The sequence below is a fragment of the Coregonus lavaretus genome (genome assembly GCF_964263955.1).
Source record: "Coregonus lavaretus genome assembly, chromosome: 25".
Classification (NCBI taxonomy): Eukaryota; Metazoa; Chordata; class Actinopteri; order Salmoniformes; family Salmonidae; genus Coregonus; species Coregonus lavaretus.
The window spans coordinates 15,434,191-15,453,917 of record NC_140012.1 but is presented as its reverse complement, the minus strand read 5'-3'; the positions used below and the strand labels follow the sequence as shown (position 1 = coordinate 15,453,917).

At 44.9% G+C, this 19,727-nt stretch overlaps 1 protein-coding gene across 1 annotated transcript in view; it reads left to right on the top strand.

The window, feature by feature from the left end:
* The window catches only part of LOC311100537 (serine-rich coiled-coil domain-containing protein 2-like), a 102,198-nt gene extending 84,692 nt beyond the window's left edge, over nt 1-17,506 (top strand). The window contains exon 10 of the mRNA XM_084141449.1: nt 11,809-17,506. Coding sequence (XP_083997575.1) covers nt 11,809-12,576 — 768 coding nt within the window. The 3' untranslated portion in view covers nt 12,577-17,506. The remainder of the gene's footprint in view (nt 1-11,808) is intronic.
* Nucleotides 17,507-19,727: the final 2,221 nt, after the last annotated feature.

Sequence of the window (19,727 nt, the reverse complement as noted above, 5' to 3'; positions counted from 1 at the left end):
CATAGATTTGGGCCTAATGAATTTATTTCAATTGATTGATTTCCTTATATGAACTGTAACGCAGTAAAATCTTTGAAATTGTTGCATGTTGCGTTTATTTTTGTTCAGTGTATATTTCATTGTAAATAAATGTGCTTTTTTTTTTTCTTTTTTTTTTTCTGGTCATTATATGTTATTGTGTGTAGATTGGTGAGAAAAAAGATATATTTTGAATTCCGGCTGTAACACAACAAAATGTGAAATAAGCCAAAGGGTATGAATACTTTCTGAAGGCACTGTAGGTCTTTAATGACACACACACACACACACACACACACACACACACACACACACACACACACAAAGGCATACACACCAATCCATGATCCTTAGATGCCAGGACGCCTCTATTCCTCTTAAGATGCCATTCCTGTGTGTCTGTGTGTGAATGGAGACCAATCACTCACTTACCAACTCCACGGAGGAATGGCTGGGTTCTATCCTCTCGGTGTCTCTGTCTATCTCTCTGTTCTCTGGTGTGTGTCATTTCCTCTGTGGTGTTTGTCTTCTCTCTGCACAGGGTGTTCTGCCTGCACCTTTCCTCTCTCCCTGGCAGCGCTCGCACCAGGGGACCCTGCGGGCATGCATGCCCCACCACAGCAGACAGAGTGAGTCCCTAACTGTGCCCCCACCCCATCCCACCCCCTACCCCTCGCCACCCATACCCTATAGAGCCATGCCATTACCCTGCCACCCTGCTTCAGTCCCTAGAGTTAGAGCATCAAGCTGGCTGGCTACGCCCCCTCCCACCCAGACAATCAAGCAAGTGCAAATTCTCTTTTTCCCTCTAGTTATCATCATTTTCTATCCTCTCCAGTTAGTTCTCTTTTTGCTGCCTCAATTGGTCACTGATTTGTTTTCTCTGTTGATCTCTACGTCAGCATCGCAACCCACTTTTCTAGTTTTCAAGCTGGCTAACATGTTGAAAGGCTCTTCCAGTCCAATACTTGACCTGTAGAGCAGACTTGAGGCCCACAACCTGCCTTGGTAGTAATCTCTCTAGCACCCACTGTTATTGTGTAGCCTTGGCGTTCCATTAAAATAACGCAGAAAAGTCTGAAAGTGCTCCAGTCTCCTCACTAGTCTTTAAAAGCAGTGAGAGCACAGTGACACCTACAATATACAGAACAATTGGTTTCAGTATAAGAGAGAAAATGGAGAGAAAGAGAAACTCTCTCCGCTAATTCATTCAGTTTTGACCTTTGATCTCTATCTGTGGAACTTGGTAGACTATGGAGCAGTATCCCTCACCTCAGGCCCAAAACTTCCCCAACCTTTGTCTCTCTCCCTCCCCTCAGGCCCAAAACTTCCCCAACCTTTGTTTCTCTCCCTCCCCTCAGGCCCAAAACTTCCCCAACCTTTGTTTCTCTCCCTCCCCTCAGGCCCAAAACTTCCCCAACCTTTGTTTCTCTCCCTCCCCTCCATCCCCTCATCCCTCTCTTCATCCCTGCCCAGAATCAGCCGCTCCCTTCCTGTCACGCTCGGCAGTGCGGTGGGGCTTTCATCCCACACATTTCAATCAAGAGACACTCTACGTGCATCTGCTAATGAGTGAAGAGTTCCCTCCGTAATTGAACAAATGTTGTATTTATTTTTTTGGTTGAGTGATGCCATTGCTTTTTTTAGTGGCAACCAGGGACTAGAGAGGGAGTAACTGAAAAGGGTGACTGTGTGTGTGTTCTATGCATGGTGTGAGTGTTCCAGGTGTTTGTGCTGTGAGTGTATGTGATTGAAGGCTGTCAGTGCGTCATTAATCTCAGAAATCCAGAACTAAAATCTTGAGTAATTGTGTCAGATGCTTGATTAGGTTCTGGTGGGAGATGTATGAGAAATGAGACTAACGAAGTCTCCACCCCCCTTCAAGGAAATTCTCAGCCAAAGCATGGGCCAAATGTCAACTCCCCCTCTGAAATTCAAAAGATTCAAACACCTGCGAAATTGTGATTTGCCCAAATGATCAGTGACAAGGTTCCTTGTTAGTCTTCGTATCCCACAGTCTGTTGACAGACGCTATGATACCTGCGTCTGTCCACAAGAGATTAGTGTGTCATTGAACATGCCCATTGAATGGCACAAAACATTTATATTTCTTAATGAACATTCTTGTGTGTGTATGGTACACATGTACCAAACATGCCTGAGTCTCTCATTTTGTAGTAAAATATGCCTGTGTGTGAAGAATCAATGAATGCAGAATGTACTGATGCCCCTCCATCCATTCTGGACTCCATCAACCTAACCTAAATCACTCTCCTCCTATTTCTCTCCCTTCTTCCTTGTTGTTTCTCTCCCTCTGCCTCTCCCACACTGACCTTGGCAAGGAGTGGAACAGCTTGTGCATTACTTCAGAGATACAGCGTGGTACAGTACCCTTTCAGATTTCTCTCAAACCATCCCTCCTTCCTTTTCTATCCGTTCCCTCCATCTATCCCGTCTGCATGATGAGGAATGCCTGGTCCCGGTCTGATGATGCCCGTATCTATCCTTGTCTGGTGGTGTTGTCCCTCCCTAGTGCAGTCTGACTGAACAGTTAGTCTGTGTTTGACAGGCTTCTTCTCATTGTGTTTCTATCAGCCTATCTGCATCGCCTGCACATCTTCTTCCTCCTACACTCTTCGTCCTCCACCGCCTCCTATGCTCTCTCTCTCTCGCCCCCCCCCTCTCATGCTCTCTCTCTCTCTCTCGCCCTCTCTCTCTCTCTCTCGCTCTCTCTCGCTCTCTCTCGCTCTCCCTCGATCCCCCGATCCCCTCCACCTCTCCCCCTACAGGTCTGACTTTGCATCAACCACCTTTCTGGATTTCTTTATTTTATTTAGTAGCTGCTTCTTTCCAGAGCGATTTTATAATCCAGTCAGATTAGTTAGGTAATCTGCTGTTTGGCAAAAAATACAGACAGTGGCATCCACATCTAAACTAATGGATTCAACCACAACAAGATGGAACTGCCTGATAACATGGCAGATTCATGCCTGAATATCTTAACCATTTTCTGGCAAACAAATATCTACAGTAACTGATTTGAATCAATCAGTGAAATGTATTTATAAAGCCCTTTTTACATCAGCAGATGTCACAAAGTGCTTATACAGAAACCCATCTTAAAACCCCAAAGAGCAAGCAATGCAGATGTAGAAGCACGGTGGCTAGGAAAAAACTCCCTAGAAAGGCAGGAACCTAGGAAGAATGACCAGCAGGGTCAAATAATAATCAGTGGTTATAGAGGGTGCAACAGGTCAGCACCTCCAGGAGTAAATGTCAGTTGGCTTTTGAAAGCCGATCATTCAGAGGTCGAGACAGCAGGTGCAGTGTAGAGCGAGAGAGCGGGAGGGAGAGAGAGGGTCGAAACAGCAGGTCCAGGACAAGGTAGCACGTCCGGTGAACAGGTCAGGGTTCCATAGCCGCAGGCGGAACAACAGAAACTGGATCAGCAGCACGACCAGGTGGACTGGGGACAGGGACAGCCAGGACTCTTCAGGCCAGGTAGTCCTGAGGCATTGTCCTAGGGCTCAAGTGCTCCGGAAGGGGAGAGGGAGAGAACGAGAGATAAGACAGGAGAAATGCACCAGGTAGGACAAACTGACCCTAGCCACCCGGCACAGACTATTGTAGCATAGATACTGGGGACTGAGACGGGGGGTCGGGGGACACTGTGGCCCGGTCCGACGATACCCCCGGACAGGGCCAACCAGGCAGGATATAACCCCACCCACTTTGCCAAAGCACAGCCCCCACACCACCAGAGGGATGTCAACAGACCAATTTACTACCATGAGACAAGGTGGAGTATAGCCCATGAAGATCTCCCCCACCACACGAGCCAGAGGGGGCGCAAGACCGGATAGGAAGACGACGTCAGTGACTCAACCCCCTCAAGTGGAGTATAGCTTTTTTTTTAAAGCCTGGCATGACGTGATGCATCCCGCCTAGGGATGGCATGGGAGAGCACTAGCAAGCCAGTGACTCAGCCCCCTTAATAGGGTCAGAGGCAGAGAATCCCAGTGGAGAGAGGGGAGCCGGCCAGGCAAAGACAACAAGGGTGGTTCGTCACTCCAGTGCCTTGCCGTTCACCTTCGCACCCCTGGGTCAGAATACACTCAAGCATAGGACCTACTGAAGAGATGAGTCTTCAGTAAAGACTTAAAAGTTGAGACTGAGTAAAACCTTGAAATAGCCCTAGCCTTAACAGGAAGCCAGGCTAGCAATGGAGTAATATGCTACATTTTTGGGGGGGTTCTAATCAAGCAGCCGTATTTAGTACTAGCTGAAGTTTTAGTGCTTTATCCAGGTAGCCGGAGAGTAGAGCATTGCAGTAGCCTAACCTTGAAGTGAGAAAAATATAGATGAGCTTTTGTGCATAATTTTTTGTCCAAGTTTCAGTTTTTTGCAATGTTACAAAGATGGAAAAAAGCTACTCTTGAAATATTTGTGAGAGATCAGGGTCCAGAGTAACGCTGAGGTCCTTCAGTTTTTTGGGGGATGACTATAACCATCAAGATTAATTGTCAGATCAAACAGCAGATCTCTTTGTTTCTTGGGACCTAGAACTAGCATCTCTGTTTTGTCCGAATTTAAAAGTAAAATGTGCCGCCATCCACTTCCTTATGTCTGAAACACAGGCTTCCAGGGTAGGCAATTTTGGGGCTTCACCATGTTTCATCAAAATGTACAGCTGTGTTTCGTCTGCATAGCAGTGAAAGTTGACATTGTGTTTCCGAATGACATCACCAAAAGGTAGCATATATAGTGAAAAACTTTATCATTGATTTGTCAGAGGACAAACCATCCACAGAGACAAACTGATATATTTGCAACATATGAGATCTAAACCAGGCAAGAACTTGTCTGCGTTGACAAATTAATTGAATAAATCTCTAGGGCAATTAAATTAATTAAATTCTTTACATGGTTCCATACCTTATTTTTATGTGGTGAATGCATGGGACATTGACAGATGGAACTGGTCCACAAATGTATATTATTTTCCCCATGTCTCGTCATCCTTCAGACGCCATTATGAAAAAGTGTATTTTCTCCCTCTCTTTTTTTATCATTTTAATTAGTATTGAAGTCCTGTGTGCTCGTTGGAAATAGCTTGTGGGTATCCATTGTCATTATTCAAATGTGTTTGGAGTCAATTCAGACGTGCAAGAATTAAAATGAAATTAGCGAAGCTGAGCAGTATTTGGAGCATCAGCGATCGGGTGGCAAGGCGAGGTGCTGAATGCAGAGAGCGAGAGACTGTGAGTGGGTGGGCTTGACGGCCTGTGAGCACAGTTTGGGGGATGGGGGTGGGAGTGGATGAGTGGAAAGCTCTGGATTTGGCAGTAGAGCGGTACACTCCATCCCCCCACACACCCACGCATGCGCTTCAGTGTCCCTCTCTGGCACTGGGGAGAAAGCAAGGTGAATCCCTCCTTGAAACACCTGCTGGGCTTTATAAACCAGGCTCCCCTGCTCTCCTCCTCTCCAGTGCTGCGATGGGCTCAAGAAAGCTGTGTCACCTTTCATTAGCTGCCACTCCCTAATCCCCTTAGAGTTGTTATCCATTATTTATGAAGCCTCGTCCAGGGGCCAGAACCAACCCCCCCCCATCTGTCAGTCTGCAGACTACTAAAGGGGCCAGGGGGACACTACACCAGTGCTGGGAGGCCCCTCTTCTCTTCTACTCTACTCTCAGGTCCCGGACCCTGCTGTCTGAACCTGGCCCTGTCGTCCCTGACTATCTGGACTCTAGGGGAAAAGGATGTTTTTCCTGTTGAAATAGCCCCAGGACTTACAAAGCAGCATTGACATTAAAGCCAGAGATGGGCCCAATACATAATATCAGGGGGAGTGTGGTGGTGTGTAAATGCTGCTGAGCACAGTGCCAGAGGATGGGCTAGGTCCAGGGGCAGGTAGCCTAATGTTTAAGAGCGTTGAGCCAGTAACATAAAGGTCGCTGGTTCGAATCCCTGAGCCGACTATGTGAAAAATCTGTCTGTACCCTTGAGCAAGGCACTTAACCCCAATTTATCTTGTATGTCGCTCTGGATAAAACCGTCTGCTAAATTATTTAAATATAAAATGGGCAAGGTGGTGTAGTACAAAGCGGCGGCCAGTGGGTGGCAGTGTGGACTACTGAATTAATCTCCATAGTCAATTAATGGTGGTGATAAGTAGAGGACTGATGAGGCTAAACTTTGAGGCGTCTGATCTGCTGCGATGTCGAAGCTCAAAGCTAGCCGTGTGAATGTTTATGTACACAGATCTCTGTGCAACGGATCAAAAGGATAACTGCACTTACAGTGCCTTCAGAAAGTATTCATACCCCTTGACATATTCCACGTTTTGTTGGTACAGCCTGAATTTTAAAAAAAATCTCACCCATCTACACACAATACCCCATATTGACAAAGTGAAAATATGTTTTTAGAAATGTTTGCACATTTATTGAAAATGAAGTACAGAAATACACTTAACAAAAATATAAATGCAACGATTTCAAAGATTTTACTGAGATAGAGTTGATATAACGAAATCAGTCAATTGAAATAAATTCATTAGGCCCTAATCTATGGATTTCACATGACTGGGAATACAGATACAGTGGGGGAAAAAAGTATTTAGTCAGCCACCAATTGTGCAAGTTCTCCCACTTAAAAAGATGAGAGAGGCCTGTAATTTTCATCATAGGTACACGTCAACTATGACAGACAAAATGAGAGAAAAAAAATCCAGAAAATCACATTGTAGGATTTTTAATGAATTTATTTGCAAATGGTGGAAAATAAGTATTTGATCAATAACAAAAGTTTCTCAATACTTTTATATACCCTTTGTTGGCAATGACACAGGTCAAACGTTTTCTGTAAGTCTTCACAAGGTTTTCACACACTGTTGCTGGTATTTTGGCCCATTCCTCCATGCAGATCTCCTCTAGAGCAGTGATGTTTTGGGGCTGTCGCTGGGCAACACGGACTTTCAACTCCCTCCAAAGATGTTCTATGGGGTTGAGATCTGGAGACTGGCTAGGCCACTCCAGGACCTTGAAATGCTTCTTACGAAGCCACTCCTTCGTTGCCCGGGCGGTGTGTTTGGGATCATTGTCATGCTGAAAGACCCAGCCACGTTTCATCTTCAATGCCCTTGCTGATGGAAGGAGGTTTTCACTCAAAATCTCACGATACATGGCCCCATTCATTCTTTCCTTTACACGGATCAGTCGTCCTGGTCCCTTTGCAGAAAAATTGCCCCAAAGCATGATATTTCCACCCCCATGCTTCACAGTAGGTATGGTGTTCTTTGGATGCAACTCAGCATTCTTTGTCCTCCAAACACGACGAGTTGAGTTTTTACCAAAAAGTTATATTTTGGTTTCATCTGACCATATGACATTCTCCCAATCCTCTTCTGGATCATCCAAATGCACTCTAGCAAACTTCAGACGGGCCTGGACATGTACTGGCTTAAGCAGGGGGACACGTCTGGCACTGCAGGATTTGAGTCCCTGGCGGCGTAGTGTGTTACTGATGGTAGGCTTTGTTACTTTGGTCCCAGCTCTCTGCAGGTCATTCACTAGGTCCCCCCGTGTGGTTCTGGGATTTTTGCTCACCGTTCTTGTGATCATTTTGACCCCACGGGGTGAGATCTTGCGTGGAGCCCCAGATCGAGGGAGATTATCAGTGGTCTTGTATGTCTTCCATTTCCTAATAATTGCTCCCACAGTTGATTTCTTCAAACCAAGCTGCTTACCTATTGCAGATTCAGTCTTCCCAGCCTGGTGCAGGTCTACAATTTTGTTTCTGGTGTCCTTTGACAGCTCTTTGGTCTTGGCCATAGTGGAGTTTGGAGTGTGACTGTTTGAGGTTGTGGACAGGTGTCTTTTATACTGATAACAAGTTCAAACAGGTGCCATTAATACAGGTAACGAGTGGAGGACAGAGGAGCCTCTTAAAGAAGAAGTTACAGGTCTGTGAGAGCCAGAAATCTTGCTTGTTTGTAGGTGACCAAATACTTATTTTCCACCATAATTTGCTAATAAATTCATAAAAAATCCTACAATGTGATTTTCTGGATTTTTTTTTCTCAATTTGTCTGTCATAGTTGACGTGTACCTATGATGAAAATTACAGGCCTCTCATCTTTTTAAGTGGGAGAACTTGCACAATTGGTGGCTGACTAAATACTTTTTTCCCCCACTGTATGCATCTGTTGGTCACAGATACCTTTTATTTTTTTAAAGGTAGGTGTGTGGATCAGACCACTATTTGCTTTATGCAGCGTGACACATCTCCTTAGCATAGAGTTGATCAGGCGGTTAATTGTGGACTGTGGAATGTTGTCCAACTCGTCAATGGCTGTGCGAAGTTGCTGGATATTTGCGGGAATTGGAACGCGCTGTCGTACACGATGATCCAGAACATCCCAAATATGCTCAATTGGTGACATGTCTGAGTATGCAGGTCATGGAAGAACTGGGACATTTTCAGCTTCTAGGAATTGTGTACAGATCATTGCGACATGGGGCCGTGCATTATCATGCTGAAACATGAGGTGATGGTGGCGGATGAATGGCACGACAATGGACCTCAGGATCTCGTCATGGTATCTCTGTGCATTCAAATTGCCATCAATAAAATGCAATTGTGTTCATTGTCCGTAGCTTGTGGCACTATTTTCACAACATTGACATCAGCAAACCGCTCGCCCACACTACGCCATACACGTGCTCTGCGGTTTTGTGGCTGGTTGTAGGTACTGACAAATTCTCTAAAACGACGATGGAGGCGGCTTATGGTAAATAAATTAACATTCAATTATCTGGCAACTGCTCTGGTGGACATTCCTGCAGTCAGCATGCCAATTGCAAGCTCCCTCAAGACTTGAGACATCTGTGGCATTGTGTTGTGTGACACAACTGCACATTTTAGAGTGGCCTTTTATTGTCCCCAGCACAAGGTGCACCTGTGTAATGATCACGCTGTTTAATCAGCTTCTTGATATGCCACACCTGTCAGGTGGATAGATTATCTTGGCAAAGGAGAAATGTGCATATGGAACATTTCTGGGATATTTTATTTCAGGTCATTAAACATGGGACCAACACTTTACTAAAATGTAAATGTAATGTACATGTTGCATTTTATATTTTGTTCAGTATAATTTACATAAGTATTCACACCCCTAAGTCAATACATGTTAGAATCACATTTGGCAGTGATAACAGCTTTGAGTCTTTCTGGGTAAGTCTAAGAGCTTTGCACACCTGGATTGTACAATATTTGCTCATTTATTATTTTCAAAATTCTTCAAGCTCTGTCAAATTGGTTGTTGATCATTGCTAGACAACCATTTAAGTCTTGCCATAGATTTTCAAGCAGATTTAAGTCAAAACTGTAACTCGGCCATTCAGGAATATTCATGTTTTCTTGGTAAGCAACTCCAGTGTAGATTTGGCCTTGTGTTCTAGGTTATTGTCCTGCTGAAAGGTGAATTAATCTCCCAGTGTCTGGTGGAAAGTAGACTGAACCAGGTTTTTGCCAGTGCTTAGCTACATTCTGTTTCCTTTTTTATCCTGAAAAACTCCCCACTCCTTAATGATTACAAGCATACACGTAACATGATGCAGCCACCACTATGTTTGAAAATATGGATAGTGGTACTCAGTAATGTGTTGTGTTGGATTTGCCCCAAACAACACTTTTTATTCAGGAAATTCTGGGCAGTATTACTTTAGTGCCTTGTTGCAAACAGAATACATGTTTTGGAATATTTTTTATTTTGTTTAGGCTTCCTTATTTTCACGCTGTCAATTAGGTTAGTATTGTGGAGTAACTACAATGTTGTTGATCCATCCTCATTTTTTTTACCCATCTACCAATTGGTGCCCTTCTTTGAAAGCCATTGGAAAACCTCCCTGGTCTCTATGGTTGAATCTGTGTTTGAAATTCACTGCCCAACTGAGGGACCTTACAGATAATTGTATTTGTGGGGTACAGAGATTAGGTAGTCGTTCAAAAATCATGTTAAGCACTATTATTCCACACAGAGTGAGTCCATGCAACTTATTTTGTGACTTGTGAAGCACACTTTTACTCCTGAACTTATTTAGGCTTGTCATATCAAAGGGGTTGAACACTTATTGACTCAAGACATTTCAGCTTTTCATTTTTAATTATTTTGTGAACATTTAGAAAAACATAATTCCAGTTTGACATTATGGGCTATGGTGGGTAGGACAGTGACAAAAAAAATCTAAATGTAATCAATTTTAAATTCAGGCTGTAGCACAACAAAATGTGGAAAAAGTAAAGGGGTGTGAATCGCAGTGCTAGCTGTGCCACTAGAGATCCTGGTTCGAATCCAGGCTCTGTCGTAGCCGGCCGCGACCGGGAGACCCATGGGGCGGCGCACAATTGGCCCAGCGTTGTCCAGGATTGGGGAGGGAATGGCCGGCAGGGATGTAGCTCAGTTGATAGAGCATGGCGTTTGCAACGCCAGGGTTGTGGGTTCGATTCCCACAGGGGGTATGAAAAATAAATAAATTATGCACTAACTAACTAAGTCGCTCTGGATAAGAGCGTCTGCTATATGACTAAAATGTAAATGTAATAGTTTCTGAAGGCACTGTATATACGGTTTCTCTCCCCCAGTCTAGACTGGAGTGTAATATACAGTAGCTGAGAAATTCCATGTAAAAATGTTTCTGCACCTGTATGATTGCAGACTGTGTATCTGGTACATTCAAATGTCTTTATTGATAAACACCTTAAAAATGGCAGTTAAGTCCTCACCTTTCCTCTCCATGGGGATTTGTTGTTGTGTTTGCAGCTGTAATAAAGAAACATCTTCCTCTTGCCCTGGCAAACCTCCTCCGCCCACCCTCCAAACAGACAAGTCATCTGACAGAATAATTCCCTTTGAGTCAGCCAGCCTGTCTACCGCTTCTCTCTCTCTCCTTCTCTCCTCTGTCTCTCTTTCTCTCTGTCTCATTGTCTGATGGTTTGACTGACAGGTAGGTGTGTATGAGGCCGGGCTGCCACCAAGTTCCACATCCAAAAAGCAGCGTTAAATGTTAATGAGCGGGCTGAAGTAGACCCCTGATGCCCCGGCGTGCACACTAACCTTTTCACTAATTAAGGATGTGCTGGCATGGCAGCACGCCGGGGCACCTTGTTTGCCGGCGCCTGGCGACCAGACATGGCCCGGGAGAGCTACTGTCATCCTATGTCTGCCTTATTTGTCATCAGAGGAAGCAACGTGTAGTGTAGTGTGGTGTGGCGGAGGGGAGCGAGTCTGCAGGCAGGAGGAGGGTTCTTTTGATGGTGATGGTGACCTCTCCTACCCAGCCTCTGCAGTGGTACATCATGGCTAATAAGTGCAGAGAGACTGCGACTACTGTACTGTAGCACGCAGCAGCACTGGGACAAGCCTGTCTGCAGACTCCAAAGAGTCCTCGGAATCAAAGCTCAATCTCCGACAGCGTTTCATGTGTTGAATGCGGTGCAGTTTGTTTCTTTCTTCATAAGAAAAGGGAGAGGCGTTACAGTACACATTGTACAGCCTCGTGGGAATTGTGGGCTTGTTGTGCAACTGTCAAGAGACTGACACTGCTGTTTTGGGAAAACATTGCTTAGACAAAACAGACTGTACAAAATATTTTTGTTTCAAAAGCCAAAAAACAGAAATCATTTAGAGTTGATTATTTTTGTGATGGAGTACAATGGTTCTTGCTATAGTTTGTTTATATACAGTTTTAGATGCTTAACGTATGTTTCTCTCCTCCCCCAGCCTCAAATACTACAGCCTTCCAGGCCATGGCCCAACAGCATGCAGCAACCCCACTCCCAGGAAAGATTAACAAACTCAGCCCACACCGAGGCCCCCAGTGAGCCCGCATCCTCTAACCCTGGCTGTGGCTGGGGGGACAGTCTTGCCAGCAGGGCCCAGCACAGCTCCCTCCCTGGCCCCAGCTCTGGCCTGGCTTGCCCTAGCCCTACCTCCACCTCTGCTCCTCCTGCTGGCTGTGTCCCAGGTCTAGAAGAACTCAGCCTCTTGCTCAGCACCCAGCTGAAGATCAGTGACTCTGAGGGTCCGGAGGGCCGGACATGTTCTCCTCCCCTCCCTGGATCAAGACTCAGGCTGGACTCAGCCAAAAGGATCCCTGCCCCTTGTCTCCCGCAGTCCCCCGGCTCTCTGAAGAAAGCCTCCATCCTTAAGAGGCCACAGGAAGGCCCACCCACCACCACCACCCAGTCGTCCATGGCAGGCTTCCCCAGGGTGGTGAGAGGAATCCAGGGTAGGGGCGGTCTCAGGCCGGGCCTCATAGCTCCACAGTCCAAGCTGAGGCAGCTCCCACCTCCCTCCAGAGGTCTGCCCTGCTACAGCTCCACGCCCCAGTCCTCTGACTCCTTTCTGGGCCCTGCCCTGCCCGCCTTCCCCCGGCCCAGAGCACCCAGACAGACTCCAGGCCTCAGAGAACCAGAGAGTGGTGGGCTCAAGGCCAGAGGTCTAGTCCCTCCCAGCCTCTTACGACTCCCCAAGCCAAAGGGCCACTGACTGCTATCTCTCAACTCTCAAACACTGCCCTCTAGTAAGGCCACTCAGCACCACCCTCTACCCACTCAGACCCAAAATATCAGACTTCTTCTAGAGGCTTCCGGCCTCCCCTTAGTAAGGTTACCGTGTCTATCCTGTGAGAAAGGAAGACATGCAGAGTTCTTCCCTGAACAAGTCAAGATCTTCCCTGAACTCTGAATATTTTAACCTTACAAATAGATAAACATCTTAGTTAGCAACCTCAACCACCTTAGCTATTTGATCCCTGGTTCATTGAATGAGGGAATTCTTTTATAAAGACATAAAAAGTATTTGGTTGTAATTGTAATGTTGCAGGGTGGCCAACCATCCTCCAGGAGATTCCAGGAGAGCTACTGGGTGTGCAGGCTTTTGCTCCAGCCCTGCTCGAACACGCCACATTATAACAAATCAATTGCTCAACAACTTTTTGAGCAGGGATGGATCAAAAGCCTGCACACCCAGTAGCTCTCCAGATGGAAGGTTGACGGGCCATGTGTTTTATACAGTAGCCTATCGGTGCAGTATTTTACTTTGTGGGGGGTTAAGTGCCTTGCTCAAGGCCACAACGGCAGGAGATACTGTATAATACATGGCATCAGAGACCAGCAGCCTTCCATTGCCAATACCAGTGATAATAATGGTTATTTTTAAAAAGCGGTTCATTGCATGATACAACACAATTATCAGTCACGTTTTTGGCCCATGGTGTTAGATCTTTTTTTTTTTTGGGGGGGGGGGGGGGACAAGTGACTTGAGCTTTCGGGCAAGTAAAAAATCAGTCCTACTTGTCTGAAGGACAAGTGGCTAAAAAAGTTAATGTCAAGCCCGTCTTTACTTACCGAACAACTGCCTGTATGTAGTGGTTGGGCTTAGTATAACTTTGATTTCTCTATAGACGGGAACTTTCATTTACCTGATATACACTCTGTGAACAGTGTGGTAGAGGGATTAAGACAATATAACACAGCAAAACAGTGAAACGGTTATGGGTACAGAGAATCCCTTTTGACTTTAAGGGGAACACTTTTAGAAGTGCTGATATTTTTGAGAGAATATAGTTAGTTACATCAGATATTGTCCCTGTGGCTAAACTGGGGGGATTCTAAGAGCTGAGTGATGTTCTAAAGTTCCCCTTGCTACACAGCCAGTATTATGTCTCTCTCACAGGAGGTTGGTGGCACCTTAATTGGGGAAAAAGGGCTCGTGGTAATGACTGGAGTGGAATCAGTGGAATGGAATCAAATACATCAAACACATGGTTTATGAGCTGTTCTCCCCTCAGCAGCCTCCTGTGGTCTCCGGTTTCGAAACACCTTTATTATTTCTGCCTTGTACCCTGAGAATGCCTTATGTTTTTAAGTGCACTCTCAAAAGTGGCTGTATTTTGCACTATACCCTTCTGTCTACCGACAGTCTGTCTATATGTCTTTCTGTCTATGTGGTGTTGCAGTTTGATTGCGACACAGGGATAACAAAGAGATCAGAGGAGCCATCTTGTGCAATTGGTGCTCTCTGAGCCGTCTTTGTTCCCCCGTGCTTCCATCATGAGCAGGTCTAGTTTGGTCTGTGGGTAGAGGGTCACCCACATGCTACCTTAATGAGGCTGCAGTAGAGAAGAGCTCAGCCTCAGCCCAACTACACAGCAAACGTGCTTCAGGCCAGGTCCCTGAATAGAAGGGGACAGAAAGAAAGGGAAAGAAATAATGTCCTAGCATGAAACAATATTGCTGGTGTAATGCGGAGGCTGGTGGCGACTTCCATGTGATTCCGTAATGGTTCCGAGTTGAGTTGGATCCAGTTGGCATGGTAACACGGCTGAGTGGCACGAGGATGTCGAGTGGGTTACGCACATGCTCAGTGTGTCCCTGTCAACAGCAGGGCCAGGCATGCTCCTAAGACATCCGCTGAGGCTTAACCCTCCATTTTTTTCTACCTGAATCCCTCTGTTATTGTTCACTACTTCTCTCACTCCTTCCTCAAAGGGGGATAGACTAATGATGAGTGCATCAAGGTGGGTCAGAGTGTCAAGGAGGGTAGAGAGGGACACAATGACTCATTGCTCTTCTTCAAAGCCATCATGTCTAACTACTTCCGGGTCTGTTACTATGTTAAGTCCTTGAAAGCTTTAAGTAGTAACCTAATGGGCACCATTTATACCCTTGAACTATCAGGTCCTTATTTCCTTGATGATGTCATAACTGATCTTTGATCCCATGTCTTATGATCAGTTGGCTCAGTGTACGTTGTCGAATGCTCTGAGGAACATAATCACCCAGTCAAAACGGTCTCAAATATAAAAAATGCCTATTTCTGTAACTTCATTTGGCATTTCTTCTTCCCCAACTAAAGCTTTACGTGCTTTTCTATGCAACACAGTTGTGCCCTACTCATGGAAGATAAGTCACAGTGGTACATAGTCATCGGCAATGAGCTGGTTGCCTCCCTGAACCCCTCTCGTTATGATCATATGTAAAGCCAGATATAAGTGTACTTGAAATCTGAAGCACTTGTTTTGCTGCCACAAAGCTCCTGAAGTGTTTGTCTTCCCATTCCTAAATGATAGCAAGCCATGCCCCATAAGGGTCATCACGAGGCCTCACTTTACACATTTTGTCAAGCGTTGTGAAGTGCTTTCTGCAGCATCCCCTACAAAGCATGTGTACAACATCACCCTGATCTGAATCTGTCTCAGGACCTGAGAAACGTCACCCCAAATCAACTCTGCTATTTGGAATTCAAGGCTGCTTCCCATCCCACCCAGATAAGTACAACATACTTTTCATACATTTAATCTCTTCAATGATGAACAAACAACAAACTATTTGAGGTTTATGTCGGGATAAGGAAGAGATTAATTTAATCAATTCCTGTTTGACCGTCAGAGAGTCCTTGATTTAAAGGATTTAGAATGTTCAGGGGAGGGAATATTTGTATATTAACAAGAACTTAACAGAACCTCTAACATGTTTATCTCTGAGACATTCTCACCCGAAACCCCCAAAATAGGAGTGAATTAAAGTTATTGAGAAGGGTTGGGATTTGTTAGTCATGCATTATTATTTTCCGGTTGTCTAGCTTTGCTTGGCTTACCATATTATGGTATGTAGATTAAACAAATGTCAAATAAATAACTTGCCCTCGAAATGACTGCATGGGGTAGCATCACGTAGCAGCATTCACCATATAGCACTCTTGCTGTTCTTGTGTATTACAGAAGTGCCTGCTTTTGTGACTTCCTTTCCCGCAGTCCTGAACATAGATACAAGTTGGGTATGTAGATGAGTGTGGTTCTGGAGTTTGGTCCCATTGCAGCCTTCTCAGAGGAATGGTACAGTACAGCCGGCCCAGCTGTGTTGCTGAATGGAGGAAGGGAGTCTGCCTTGGGTTCACAGGTGTATCCCACTCCTTCCTGTATCTGGCTGCCAGTGGCGCTCCCTCCGCCCCTCTACAGGGTTCAACACAGGGATGCATTATGCTCTCCCAGGCTATCAGATGTTAGCATGCCAGCCTCACTTAGTATTCACTGTCCCAGACTCACACAGTCTGACTGGGAAGGGCAAACCTGTTTGTGTCTCTGTCTCACTACAGAAGCATCCTCTGTATTCAAACAGCAGGCCATGCTATGCTTCCAGTGCTGTCTCAGCTCTGACGTTTTGAATTTCAAGTGTTCAGATTTGCTTTGCTGTTGTCTCGATGCGCTCTGGTGTGCCCCCTCGTCCTTGTGAGCAGTCTTAAGTAGATTTGCTGCTGTCCTGCTCGTCTCTTCCCGACCTCAGAACAAATCTCAGTTTTAAGGCTAATTTTACTTGCTTTTTGGCTCCTCAGTTTTTTTTAACTGGAAATGCTGAAACAGTAGTTTCATTTGTGAAATGACATTGTAAACGGCGGCATGTGTTTGCTGCTCATTACGAGCTGTTCAATTAATGTTTAATGTTCTTCATTATCTCAAGTGGCACCCCATTCCCTTTTATAGTGCACTACATTTGACCAGAGCCTTATGAGCGCTGGTCAAAAGTAGTGCACTATATAGGGAATAGGGTGCTATTTGGAACGCAGATGTGTCCCCCTGTGCACTGCTCCTTAACTCTGGAGAACTAGGACTCTCCTTATGTAAATCACCATCTCACAGATGTTGGGGCCTGGAGTTTTTCCCGACCTCGTGACCTGCCAAGGAAAAATTGGGCTATCACTACCCCAGAGGTTTTTTTGTTTTTTTTGTTTTGTTAAGGTCACTTGGTAATTAGAAAGTCCTGGTCACTTAGCTTATGGACAGTGGGGACTGGGTTTAGTTTGTGGTCCATAATCTTCCACTTTGTTGTTGTCATCTGATATCACTGCTATAAACTTAAAACTCCATAACATGAGTCTGTTCTATATACACTAATCAATATGGCAGATATACTGTACTGTATGACTACTGTCCTGTTTCTTTCACCTCATTTGCATCACATTGACTTTACATTGTACTGTATAACTTACTTTCCTCACCTAGGAAACTAAAACGTAGAGAGTCTGCTCACAGGATCGGTTGTGTTTCCTCATCTATTTGTGTTATCTTCCTGCCAGTTCTGTTTTAATTCCATGTTTACTATAATGTTATTTAATATGTGCAATACGATAACGATTTAGAGCATACTGTTGTGCACAATGCTAATTATTTATGTCTATGATATACAATATCTATATCTGTGTGTAATTGTCACTGAATTCTTGTGAGCTTGTCAAAAAAGAAACATCTCAATCTGAAATGCACTTTAAATGACTGTGTTGAGAGACTGAATATGAATTAATGAACTTGAAAACGTGTTGAACTACTTTTTGTTTTGATCCCGCTCCCCACCCTTTTTGCTGTGATCTCTCTGAGGCTACGGAGTTGCTGAGCGCTCAAATAAAGACTGCACTCAATCTACTGTGTTTGTGTGTGTGTACAGTGACGATGTGGAGGGAAAATGAAGTGGTTAGGCCTCTATGGGGTTGGCATAAGAAGGTAGGAACCAAGGAGGGATGCAGTCAGTGATGGTTGGGATGGGGATAACGGGACTAATGGTATGAGACGCTTGGATGAGAAGAGAGGCATTGAGTGGTTTGTGCAGTAAGAGAAGTGGTGGAACATGAGTGGTTTGGATGGGTTTTTGGGTGAGGGTGGTAAGAGAGTGTAGGGATCGATAGGTTAGGGTGAGGTGAGCTGGGACTAGAGGTAAAGATGACGGTGTTCATTCACCCATGATGTGAGTAGTATACATTAGGGGTCTTGCTGGTCGTGCTGCCAGGCTGAATAGCAGGCCTGCCGCTGGTCTCTCTGCCTACCTGCCTGCGTTACCAGATCATCTCCTTAGTGCTCCTGCTCCACCCTGCAAAACACACACACTTAAAAAAACGAAATACAATAACAGCGAGGCCTCCACACAGCCCAAAGAGCAGCAATACTACTCACACACACTGATGCTCTCTCTCTCAGCTTAATTTCCCACAGTTTATATACAGTCCTTTTTTCACTTTCTCTGTTCCCATGAGTGTGGTGTGTCAGTGGAGATCTCTTTTCACCATGCCACCACCTCTGGAAGTAAACCAATAACTAGGTGCGAGGGGAGAATTGATTATACTTAACAAAAAACTAAATGCAACATGCAACAATTTCAAAGATTTTACTGAGTTACAGTTCATATAAGTAAATCAGTCAATTTAAATAAATTCATTAGGCCGTAATCTATGGATTTCACGACAGGGAATCCAGATATGCATCTGTTGGTCACAGATACCTTTTTTTTAAAAGGGAGGGGCGTGGATCAGAAAACCACACAGTATATGGTGTGACCACCATTTGCCTCATGCAGCATGACACATCTTCACATAGAGGTCATCTGGCTGTTGATTGTGGAGTGTTGTCCCACTCCTCTTCAATGGCTGTGCAAAGTTGCTGGATATTGACGGGCACTGGAACACGCTGTCGTACACGTCAATCCAGAGCATCCCAAACATGCTCAATGGGTGACATGTTTGAGTATCCAGGCCATGGAAGAACTAGGACATTTACAGCTTCCAGGAATTGTGTACAGATCCTTGCGACATGGGCATGTGCATTATCATGCTGAAACATGAGGTGATGGCGGCGGATGAATGGCACGACAATGAGCCTCAGGATCTCGTCACGGTATCTCTGTGCATTCAAATTGCCATCGATAAAATGCAATTGTGTTTATTGTCCGTAGCTTATGCCTAACCATACCATAACCCCACCGCCACCATGGGGCGCTCTGTTCACAATATTGACATCAGCAAACCACTCGTCCACATGATGCCATACACGTGGTCTGCGGTTGTGAGGCCGGTTGGACGTACTGCCAAACTCTCTAAAACGATGTTGGAGTCGGCTTATGGTAGAGACATGAACATTCAATTCTCTGGCAACAGCTCTGGTGGACAATCCTGCAGTCAGCATGCCAATTGCATGCTCCCTAAAAACATGTGCCGTCTGTGGCTTTGTGTTGTGTGACAAAACTGCACATTTTAGAGTGTCCTTTTATTGTCCCCAGCATAAAGTGCACCTGTGTAATGATTGTTGTTTAATTAGCTTCTTGATATGCCACACCTGTCAGGTGGATGGAGTATCTTGGCTATGGAGAAATGCTCAGTAACAGGGATGTAAAAAAAATTGTGCACAAAATCTGAAAGAAATCAACTTTTTGTGCATATGGAACATTTCTGGGATCTTTTATTTCAGCTCATGAAACATGGGACCAACACTTTACATGTTGATTTTATATTTTTCTTCAGTGTAAATCTGGTTTAACTTTATACTGAGCAAAGCCATCAGCCACCCAGGCACCACACTCATCAGTACAGGTGATATACAAGAGGCCACGCTAAATGGAGACCTCTGCGCAATTAAACCCACATAGTGCTCCCATTACTCACTAGCTTTATGTTTCTCACCATTGCCCACAGCATAGCAGATGTGCTATGGGCCTTAAAGCTCCAGTGCAGCCGTCTTAATCTCTATATCAATCATTTCTGGGTAACAATTAAGTACCTTACTGTGATTGTTTTAAATGAAAATGGTCAAAAACAAACAAAAATAGCTTCTTAGCAAAGAGCAATTTCTCAAGCAAGAATTTTCTAGGACTGTCTGG